The 12,334-nt window shown below is 27.8% G+C and overlaps 1 protein-coding gene across 1 annotated transcript in view; it reads left to right on the top strand.

Moving 5' to 3' along the window:
- LOC118182147 (BRCA1-associated protein) overlaps nucleotides 1–12,236 on the top strand; it is a 97,859-nt gene extending 85,623 nt beyond the window's left edge. The window contains exons 16-17 of the mRNA XM_085816558.1: nucleotides 2,134–2,229; nucleotides 4,985–12,236. Coding sequence (XP_085672684.1) covers nucleotides 2,134–2,229; nucleotides 4,985–5,164 — 276 coding nt within the window. The 3' untranslated portion in view covers nucleotides 5,165–12,236. The remainder of the gene's footprint in view (nucleotides 1–2,133; nucleotides 2,230–4,984) is intronic.
- Nucleotides 12,237–12,334: the final 98 nt, after the last annotated feature.

Raw genomic sequence — 12,334 nt, 5'->3', positions numbered from 1 at the left:
CTTTTTTTTTATTTTTGGTCTTTTTATTTATAATTATACATTTAAAAGATCAAATTATTAGTATGCCAGCTTCAAGTTTATTGTACATAGGAATTTGTGTAATTTAGGATTTTAACCCATTTATATCAGTGCTGTATAGTTTAAGAATTCATAATCATGTATTTTACCTAATGTATCTAGTTATTTCTTAAAAAATAAACATTGATTAAGTGATATCAACATGTAGCATTGGGTTGAGTGGATATTCTTGTTTTAAGATTAACCTCAATATTTCTCAGCAAATAGTTCTTGTTTGTAATATTATTTATGCATAAGTCTCCAACATTGCACATCACAGGCAAATGTGCCTAAATTATTTTATATGATATAAAGAGATATATAGATATATGTTTAAATCAGGAAAGATAAAGGCAATGTTATGTATATTATGATACTTTCTGATTTTCCTTCACACCCTGAAAAATATTTGAGGCAGTGTGCTGTGTTGCCACAAAATAGGCAACCTATGACATCTCCAAAATGTAATTATGTGACAACTTAGGTATGCTTGCACATGCAGTCGACAAGTGGGGGTCATTACTGTTTGGTTTTGCTGCATTTATGATGGTCATTAGTATTTATTTTTGCAGAACTGAGTGCATTTTTATTTCTTTTAATTAATCGTAATGGGGCTGTGGATTTTACCTGCAGGTAAAAAAAGCATTGCATTTCTTCAGAAATATGCCATTTTGTCTGATAGCAAAAGCTGCACTTTATGTACGATTGAATTTTATAGATCAAAATTTGTGTGCCAGTGACCAATTTCTGTAATTAGCTGATGCTCTTCAAGTGAAAACTGATTGCTGTATACATGGGAAAACAAGAATATGTGCAGTCCCAAATTTGTGCAGTCCAAATTGTGCTCTCTCTCTCTCTCTTTTTTTTTTTTTTTTTTTTTTTTTTTTTTTTTTTTTTTATAAGTCCAAATGGGCAATTTGCACTTAAGGACTATTATTTTCATTTAGGCATTTTGTGTTGGTTCACTATAAATGTCCGATTCACTTTTTAAATTGTTGCCACCAAATATTATCACCCAGTATTATTATATTTAAAAAAATTAAATAATAAAGAATCTGCATAAATGTGTATATGTTTCTCGCATTGGGATAAAACAACGGTCATTAGAGCCATCCAATTTTTAATAACATACGTTTCCACCTGAGTATAGTTATCTGGAAGCCCAAATTTGGAATTTATTATCCATTTTATATTTTGTAAAATTTTAACGAGTTTTTTTTTACCAGACTCGATTATTTAAAAGCAAGCAATGGAACGTACGAAAAAACACTTTATCTCCAGCGTGTGAGATGTGTATCGGAAATTCTAAAGATATGCTCATTTTTTTTATTTTATTTCCCCCCCCCCCCCCCGCCGATATTGCTGTTGAACTGAATTTTACAGTTTTAAGTGCGAAAAATGTGATGTTTAACAACTAAAGGTAGCACACAAAACATTAAAAAATGCCCCTTTGGACGTAATTTTAAATCTGAAAACCTTTCAGATTTTTTTTATTTTTTTAAAGCAAAAATAGACTGCTGTGTACATGCAGAGAATGACAGTGTATGCAGTGCCTATTTGTGATGCTATGACGAATTTCTGCAGTTTATTTATTGTATATGGGGAAAACTGTACTCAGAAAATGTATTTTTAATTTTGTTAATTGGTTCTTGTTTTATGCAATTCTTATTTCACCATCATTTTTGAAAATGGCTTTTGTCTTGTGTTTCTTAGTGTGGTAAAAAATTGATCACCAACACTTGTGACGTTTCAGTAGGGGAGTGCAGATTATCAGGAAGTATCTATTTTATTTATGCATTTGTGAATATCAATAACTACATGCATTTCAGATAAGCATCTGCATGTACTGTTTTCAATAACTACTTTTCTTTGTTATATTATTATTTCCTTTTTTATCTTTTAGCAAGTTTCTCTCTCTTTATATCATTGTTCTGTTTAGAAAGATATGATTCATAAAATGTCTCTCATTTTACTATTTTAGAAAATTATAAATAATAGATTGAACTCTATCATTCTACAGTGTAAAAACATTTTATGGTTTAAGCTCTAACTGTTCGTTATTTTTTGTATACATAGATGAACAAGTGCCTTAGGCAGAATCAAACTCTGTGGCAGCAAAAATTAAGTATTTCTGAAAAGGCATTGAAGGAAATTAGAGATGCCAAAGATAAGGTATATGTTATATAATGTGATATCATTGTAAATTTATTACCAAACTTGAATTGTGTATATTTATTAAAAGAAAAAAAAATGTGTGGCATTACAGTAACATTAATTTTTTTTTCCTTAGTGAGCATTTATGATAGCCATTTGATTGTTATAACTCGTGTTCATAAGCAGATTCCATCAGACTTGGGGAGTAATAATATGGTGTGGTTTGCAGCATCGTTCATCATTATATTGCACTTTTTAAGCAATATTTGTATCTGAATTTTCAATCAATATTTGTATATGGCATGTTCTCTTAATGCCTTTCATGCATTAACTCTAATATTTTGTCACTCTAACGGTTTGGCAGTGATTACATTTTGAACATTTGTTTTTAAACAACTTGTTTGTTTTGTAATATTTTGTAAATTTTGTCCCAGTTGGAGAATGGTTATATGATATTAAATGTGTACTCTTAACTGTAGCATAATTTTTTGAATGAAGGAGTGGTTAGCTGATTACTTCTAAAATTATAGCCACTGCATATCGTAGTTGTGTATCTTTGACTCCCTTATAAAAACTATATCAAAACATGTCCCAGAACATGTCTGTGACTGTTAATTATGTGGGAACATAAACAAAAGTTTCAGACACTTAAAATGTCTTATTTGTTAAAGCAATAAGTGTTCCAGATTAACTAGTTATCTTATGAGATGTTATAATGGTTCTAAGGTTCTTAAGTTCATTTATATAATTAATAAATCAATTAATTATTAAATATACCCCTTGAAAATTATGAGGCTTATCTGTCATTTCTTCATTCTTTCTGGGTGAAAATCAAATTCTAATTAGAATCAAGATGCTAGAGATTCCATGTAATGTTGGATATCATCAATTAATAACAAATGTAATTTCACAACATTTAAAAGAAGTGTAGTTCTGTTAGTTTTGTTTCTCTGTTAAGTGTAATGCTCAAAATATGTGTTTAGCACATGAAAAAGGTGGATATATAAAAGGGTAATTATAATTTAATCTTAAATTCAATATTTTAACCCTCAGATTGGCATGACCTCACCGCCTCTAGCTGGTCATAAGATTTTTTTAAAACTTGGTTTGTATTTGCTTATAATTTTTAATATTTTGCTTTCTTCCTTTCTTTAATGATGTAAATGTCATCTTAATGAATGGAAGTACATAAAAGCAGAGACTAAAGTAAGCAGTTATACAGATTCAGATAATGCTGTTTAAATACAAATCTTCCTGAGCTATGCCACTTAGAAGGCTATTGTGCAAAATTACACAACGTTTTAAAAATTTCAAAAAGTAACCTCTTGAAAGTTAAAATATGAGGAAATGTGTTATGTGTATTTAGTGTGTTGAAATAATTATTATACTTTGTTTCTCATTCTTTTTATACCCAAAATTTGCTAGATAACTTATGTAATTTGAAGGTTAAGGGAACAGCAACCAAATTTAATGTAGAGGAAGAACTTTGATTTTTTTTTTTTTTTTTTTTTTTTTTTTTTTATGTCAAGGAGAAATGGAAAATAAATATGACAAATTAGATCAAAATTCTGCCAATAATTACCTCATGTTTCATTTGATCACCTTTGCATTAAATCATGTCGAACCGAATACCTGTGATATTACCAAGGAGATAATTTTAAATTTAAGATCTTTGCATATTTATCTAAGTATCAGTTCGCTGAATTCTGTTTTATAAAAAGATGCTGTATATTTTGTGCCATGTTATGTAGTGTGTGCAATGAGGTGTTTCCTGAAAATTATAACTTTTGCATAAAAAGAATAATATTAAAAGTTCAAAATTCGTTGGTTTTATGTTGCATATACAAAAAGATTTTTAAGATGTTCAGGGATGATTAGAGGGAATTTTTAATATACTAGATACAGAAAAACAGCTGTAACTTCAGTGATCTGGAATTGTAGAATCAAAGTATTAATGAAGAAATAGAGGAAATTGACCCTAATGATGCAGCAAAAAAGGGAGAACTGTGACAATATTGGAATTATACATAAGGTTAAATATTATCAAAATTAGTATGAACATCTTTGAAAATAGAAATTCTAATGAATAGCAAATATCAGCAACCAGAAAATGAGTAGAAAGGGAAAAACATTCAATATAACCACAAAAGAAAACTTTAAAATGCCTACCATTTAAGTGGTAGTTCTAAGGGGAAAATGATGTCTGTATCAATCCAGATATGTGTCAGTCTAATACAGAATATATATATGTTTTTTTTTTTTTTTCAAAATCCAGTCATTTTAATAAGATCATTTGATTTTATGATAAAAACTAAATTTTTATGTATTTGTGAGTATTCTTCATGTTATGAAACTGACCTCCCCTTAAAAGAAGCCCTGTTATAGCTACAGAAATATTTGTCTTGACTTACATTACTGGTCTGGGAACTAATTATGTGACTTTTGATTATTACTGTAATCATCTAAATGGTGAATACTAAAGCTTTCTTATGACAGAAAAGGTCAGAAAGTGCTGGCTAATACATTTTATTATAAAATGATGAACATAAGCTTTGTGAAACTTCTTATAATGCACTTTTTTATATTTCAGAATTTGTCTATCTCTGCATAATTGAATATCAAACATTTCTTAATAATTTTATTGAATATTTTATCTACATATTCAGAATTTTATATCAGATAATTTGATGAAAAAGGAGTAGAGCTTTCTTTTTATTTAAATTCTTTTTAAAAATTATGGATATTTAATCCATGTACTTTTCTTATTTTTCAGGAAATTCTTGATTTGCAAGAACAAGTACGAGATCTGATGTTTTATTTTGATGCAAAGGATAAACTCCAAGATGTGCCTAATGTATCATCTCAAGAAATTCAAGAAGGACAAATTGTGATAGGAGAGGCTTCTGGAACTTCAACAGAAGCTACAAAACCACGTAAAAAGAAAAACCGCTGAATTTTTCTTTTTGTAATAAAACACGTATATGTTTCCAGATATTATTGATAAAGTGATGTGTGGCTATTGTTGAACATACTTCCTTCAAATTTTTTACTATATATTTTTATTATGTATATTCTTGAAAAGTATTAAATATTTTTCATGTAAAAAGTTTTAATATATCTCAAATACTGTTTTATATCATTTAGTTACATTTATCCTAATTGTTTCTTAACCCGGGAGCACACGTGTGCTCATATAAGTTACACGAGCGCGCACACTGGATCCAAAAGACCCGTTTCGTATTTTTTGAAGAAATGTTGTGAATCTTCAGAAAAAGCGTTACATCTATGCCAATAATAAATTTTGTGATCAAACTTTAAAAGTATGCACATTAAAATTTTTAATTTCTCTAAAAATTTTTTAAAGGAATAGAAAATCATATTATATATTAGCATTAGGAAAAAAAATAGTATACCTTTACTCTGTATTGATTCATTATTAGCAGTATAGACACGGAGAAAAAATACAACAAATGATGTTAGCAGCACATTAAGCAAAGTATTGTCGTGTGTTCCAAATACAAGTATTTTTCACATTCGACATAGCACATTATCTTTTTCCTCTGTTTTTTCATTGGACAAACACTGCGTCTTTTTTTCTTCCTTGTTTCTGATATTTTTTTCCCAATAAAGCAGTTTATGTCATATCAATTTCTGAATCAGTATCATTGTTAACTAATAATTCATGATCACTTCCTTCCTCATTTTCTTTAATACATTCTTGATCAGTTGCTACATCTAATAACTTTTGCAACATTTCTTTGTTGTAAGATAAATTGTGGGACATGTTTGCCGCTTTTTATGCTATCACAAATCAACTATGTAATAGTAATACAAGTATGTGTGCTGTGTCTAAAAGACCCAATTCAATCAACATCAAGACTCCGAATTTAAGCCCCAGCGAAAAAACTTCAGTATCATAAAGTTGTCGATCTCAGACATGACTACATTGGACCTGAATAACTTGCGTGAAATATGCGTGCTTTGAGAAAGGTTTGTTGAATCACTCAAGTCCATTGGACCCAGTGCACATGCTCGTGGGTTAATACTGATTAAAATTATCCCAGATATTTAGGTTATACTATATTATAATTTCATTATTTTTTCATTTGAAACATTTAGAGTGACTGAACGTTATTCAGAAACAGTAGTGCTAATATAAATATTAAAACAATTTAATGTACAAGTTAAGTATGGAAAAATAAATTGGATCGAATTAAGTTGTTCCTGGATTGAAAAATTTCACAAGGAAATATTTAATTGTTGTAATTATTCATTAACTGCTGTGATAAAATAGAAACACATATCTAAATATAGATAGTTTTTTCAATCCTTAAATATTTATTTAACTTCCAGTGCATGGAAAAAAAAAAGAGAGCAATTCAACATTAAAGTGAAATATAACTCCATCTAACTTTGATAGATCACCTCTTCAATCAAATGATCGAGTGCAGTAGAAGCAACTACATCTATTCAAGCTGTTCCTTTACATGCTTTTTGCTTGGTATATTTATTCTTATATCCAGGCATACAGTTTTCAGAATGAACTAATAATAGGTGGGCTTAGAAGCTTTTGTTATTGACTTCTGTAACTATACCTATTGATGTAATTTTACTCAATAATCATTCTATTTTTGATCAAGAAGCTCTAGGAAACAAAATATAATTACTCTTCATTCATTATTCCTATTCTCTCAATGGTACATTTGGCTCAACAGATGTTAAGTGCTACAATGATATTTCACATTCACAAACATTTATGCTTTTTCTGAATTCTAAATCAAGCCCACTGATATGGCATCTAGCTTTGCAGTCACCATACTACAGCATTTTTCATAAATGAGCTGCACTTTGCAAATGTGGATGAGCATTATCGTTTATCTGAGGAAAATATGAACCAATCACTACAACATAAATTTTCATGTATAGTTTAAAACTTATTGCTGATGTATTTTCCATTCATAGTTCCACTTGTAAATATGTGAAGGCCAAAGAATGAAGTCAGCTCGTACAAACACCGAACAAAAATCAAGTGTGGTGTTCCGTAACACTATTGGTATTGGCTGTGTGCTTTTTGTTTGTCTAGACCATAACATCATCCAATCAGGCAAATTTTAAGCAATCAGGCAAATTTTAATTTATCTATGAAGAGACCATCAGATAACTATGCTTTGATCCAAGTCACCTACTGATGACACCACTTTAATCATGCATCCCCTGGATATAGGTCTCAAAAGGGGCATATATACAAACTTGCAACACTTGAAGATTTGAATCCTGTACATCTTGAGTAGTAGGTCATCTTCATTTATTTAATAATAGTTACTCAGAAAGCTAGGGCTGTCACTTGACAATTGCATATATGACAGCGATATTACAGATTGTTAATCAAACAGGTTTTTTAACCTTAAGACATTCAAAACAGAAATCTCATATCTTTGGAACTGTTTTCATAAGCAAAAATTAACACAATAGAAATTCTTTTCTTTCATAGTAGATTGTCCTTTAGCACTTGTAGTCTTCTAGCACTGTACTAGCATTGAGAATTCTCCAAATGCCTTCAATGAAGAATCATCAGATCCAATTCATCTTCAACCTAATTCTAATTCATCTTCAAAAACAAGTCTATGAATGTTAAAGCTGTTGAATGCAAGTATGAAGCTTTTTCACATTTGATTGAAAGGTATAATTGCTATTAGATACTCTATCTGAATCCAACAATAAATTTTGTGTAACAAAATCTCTATGTATATATAATATTTGGAGGTTAAAGTACATGATGTTGACTAGATTTAACTTTTAAGAGAAAAAATTCCATTAATATTTTTTTGCTTCCATTCTAGTTAAGTCTTGCATATTTAATTTTACAATAACTTCCTGTATATGTGTAATAGTGAAACTTTGTAGAATATTTTCTTTCTTTTCTTTTCTTTTCTTTTTTTTTTTTTTTTAAAAAAAAAGCATAGATGTGCCAAATTTTGCAAAGGGAAACATACTAAATCATATAAATGAATTCCATATGATTTTAAATAACTGAGTATCCATGTAAATGCAGAATTTATTCTTATTGGTTTGAGATAAATAAATACATTATTGGAATGTTTTTAATTGTATATTTTAAACACCCTTATAAATGTATTTCATGTGTATTTAAAATTAAAATAAATTTTCCCAAGGTGACTTTTATAAATACATAGTTGAAACATTCTCATGTGCATAAAAAAATTATGCAAAAAAATGTTTAGGTTTGTCCATATATTAGTTTAGTAGGTTTTCTTCCTTGTTTGAAATTTTACATCCTGAATTTCTCAAAATGTTCTTTGGAAATGATTTTATTATATTTTCAATATTATGCATTTTTGGAATTACTAATATTCAATATTTTTATGTATTTTTCGAAAATGAAAGTGTATTATGTACTTCTTATAAATTCCCTTGCTTGCAAAATCTAAGCTTATAATGTACATTTTATGATCTATTAAATTACTATTTTAATTTTGTTTAACGAAATCCTTTTGGGAAGTGTTTTAAGTGAGTTTAAATGTAATTCAGTTTGAAAAAGAAAAAATATTTCTCATGTGATGTTTATTAAACATATCAGTAATCCCTTGAAATGTTTCTTTGCAGTGAGAAATTGTTACTACAGAAAAAATTTAGCTTATGCATTAGTCAGATTAAACAACAACTGTAAATTAAATTAAATGACCAAGTTTTTGCTGATCTCTGAGATGACTGAGAATGCTGTTTAAACTGCAATGTTTATATGTGAGTACTTTCGCGATAAATGCTACAGAAGTCTCACTTGTCTTCAAAGAAGTCTCACTTGTGAAATTATATGCAGATTTGAATCAATTTTTCTATGACAATTGAAAAGTTTATCTCAAAACTAAATTATAGGTAAAGCTGATAAACACTTCATGCTCCTTAGAATTTCATTTATTTAGCTTTTCATATAACATCAGACTTATTTTAATATTTATATTAACTAAAAAAACCAGCTTTTAATGATTATTATTTAACTGCTTCCTTGGTTGCTTAAAATTTTACATATCAGAGGTTTTCAGTTGAGTGAAATATCCCCTTAATAATTTCAGTAGAGATTATCTTAGATTAATATGTCCACACTATAACTAGCAGAAGTGAAGTAATTAAAATATTTTGTTAATTTTAAACAATATCGTGTAAGTACGTAAATATATATTTAGCAAATATAATAAATCTTAAATTTATAGTTTTGTTTATAATATGCTAAAATAAAATATTTTCAGTTTTGGATATGGCATATTATTTGAAATGAGTTATTTAAATAAAAGAATTTTTTTCCCTTGGTGTGGGGGTTGTGTCAGTGATATTTGGCAAGAAGGAATGGAGCACATGCATATACACACCAAATAAATAAATAAATAATAAATTATATATAAATCATGTAAATTATGTAGGACCTAATGTATTGAATAATTTTAGAAGAGGCATTTATAAATGAAAATGTATGTAACATCTTTTTAATGAACACAACTGAAAAAAATGTACTTGTCAAGATTTTCAATATATTCTTATAAAATTTTAAAATGCATATTAACTATGGTATTGCCTTTTTTTTTTTTTTTTTTTTTCAAATTTAAATGTGTAATTTAAAAATCAAAATAGTTGTTTGAATTCATAGGAAATTAATCGTGATGAAGTATTCCTGATTAAAATAGAGCTCTTTTATTAAAGTATAATAATGTTCATTGTTATAGCAAATTTAGAAAAACAATTATTTTACCTTTTAAGACATTGTTATTAAATTGTAGTCAGGAAAAGTGACATAAGACACTATTTTAATGCCTAATATTGAATTATAACTTTCAGAGTAAATATAAGCAACATTGTTCCCCTTTTTTTCCACGGTTGTCAACAGCAGTAACCAAAGAACAAGTAGACAGAAATATTTACCCAGAGCTGATTTTATTCTGTAACAGCAAATACCAACTTTCTTATAAATTATAATAAAATTCCCATATAATATTCTAGTGGTAAATGAGAGGGGAAGTGTTTGAAAAAAATAAAATAATAAACATATTTTTAGAAATTTATGCACATACCATAGCAATTAACATTCTTATTTAGCTAAAGCATATAAATATATTTAAGTGTTTTCTAGCTGCAATTTGAAAATCAATTTTTAAATGGAATATATTTGAACAAATAGCTTCAAAACATATTTCATAATAGATATTTTCTTTTAAACTTTATCTGTTATTTTATGGGTGGGTTATTTCTGGGTATATTGTCAATCTTCGTGCTTGAAGTTTTACTTCTTTTGCAATGGCAAATAGGCCTTCATGTATAGGTATATATACATTAAATTGTGAAATTATAGTTCGTATAAAATATATTTTCGCTTGTATAAACTGCTTAAATTATCTGGTTGTAAACTAATGGCATTTACTGTATGAGTACTTGAATTTTGCAGTGGAAAATTAAGTATGTTGTAATTTACAAATTTTGATTGTGTAATTTTTGGTATTCTAGTGCTATTTTATATTTATTATTTTTACAAATTTGGCAAAAAAAATTTTTTGATGATGCTATGTAAAAAAATAAATATTTAACTTCGAATGTAATTTTCCTTTTTAAATATTTTAGGCTGAGCTTGTCTGACATGTTTATTTTCACATTTAGAAGTTATAAAAAAATGCTAGTGTTTGGTATATATATTATTTTTCATCATTTGGCAGAATGTATATGATCCTTAAAAATGTTTTCTTCTTGTTACGAATTTTTAATCTTTATTGCTCGTTTGTACTTAGATATGTGTTCTCAAAATAAACATAAAGCATATTAATATATTTGTACAAAGTGATCAAATGAAATATACCCAGAATAATGAAATTATATTTTTAAAATTATTTCATATAGACATTTCTGGTGTAGCCCACAGTAAAAGAAAAAGTGTCAAATTTTTCCTCCGCTTCATTAAATAAATTTCAATGCAGGCATCATTTGATGACACACCAGATGTAGAGAAAATGGTTTCAACGTTTATTGGTGTAGTTTTAACCATAATGCTTATTAAATTGGCATTTAGGTGCTGAAAGTTGCTGATTTGATTGGCAGTATATTTCATATAAACTCTCAAGAAATATCTAATGGTAGACATTCTGATGATCAAAGTTTAAATCCTAGAAATGGATGGTTTTGTGTAATTCCATTTTATTATCAGTGATAGACATAAACTGCATGATTATTTAGCTTGTATACAGCCATGAATTCCAGCTGATTAGTTCACATAAGTAAGTACCAGTTGGTGCATTGAAAAAAAAAAAAAAAAAAAAAAAAAAACTGTAATGGCCCAAACCAGAAATATATATGACAAAATATTTTCTATAATTTAACTTCATTATTCTGGATATCATTCATCTGAACATCCTTCTGTTTGTATTCAAATCTTTTATACATATTTTAAATTCTATAGCTAAGAAATGTATTACATGATTTGTTCAAGTACTTATTTTAGTATGAAAACGTATTACTCTTTCTTAATACAGTCTTGTACATAAGTGTAAAAAAGAATATTGTTGCCTTATGAAATTAAAATGCACATAAAATGAGCTTGATCCTTATGCTATAAACCACAGTTACAGCAAGATTTCCATTAAACTTCAATTAAGTGCAAGTAGATTTTGCACTTGTTTTCAATAACCAAAGAGTGTATTACCTATTAATATTGCTATTAAAATGTGCCATCTGATAAGTATTGAAAAAATAAAAAGATAATTATAAAGCTGTTTTATATAAAGAGGTCATACTGAGCACTATGCTTGAGCTCTCTAAATAAAATTGCATAAGTCAGTTTTAAAATTGATTACTTAATATTTTCTATCATAGTGTGCAATAATACAGTTGATTTTTGCTAAGCTTTCCTGTACTGTAAAAACATTTCATATTCAAAATTGTAATAAAGTCCTTTATTGTAATTAGAGAATGTATATAGGTATGGAACTTTGATAATGATACAAAAATAAAAGAATTAGTTTCTATGTTTATATTTTTGTTCCATATTTGATACAAAGAAACACAAGCAGTTTAAATAGCATCTAAGAAATTTGCACTAATAATCAGTCTTTAACATTAAAGAAAAATT

Source organism: Stegodyphus dumicola, chromosome 1 (assembly GCF_044657685.1).
Source record: "Stegodyphus dumicola isolate Sdum_Otavi_A_Nest chromosome 1, ASM4465768v1".
NCBI lineage: Eukaryota > Metazoa > Arthropoda > Arachnida > Araneae > Eresidae > Stegodyphus > Stegodyphus dumicola.
This window is presented reverse-complemented; position numbering and strand designations above follow the sequence as displayed.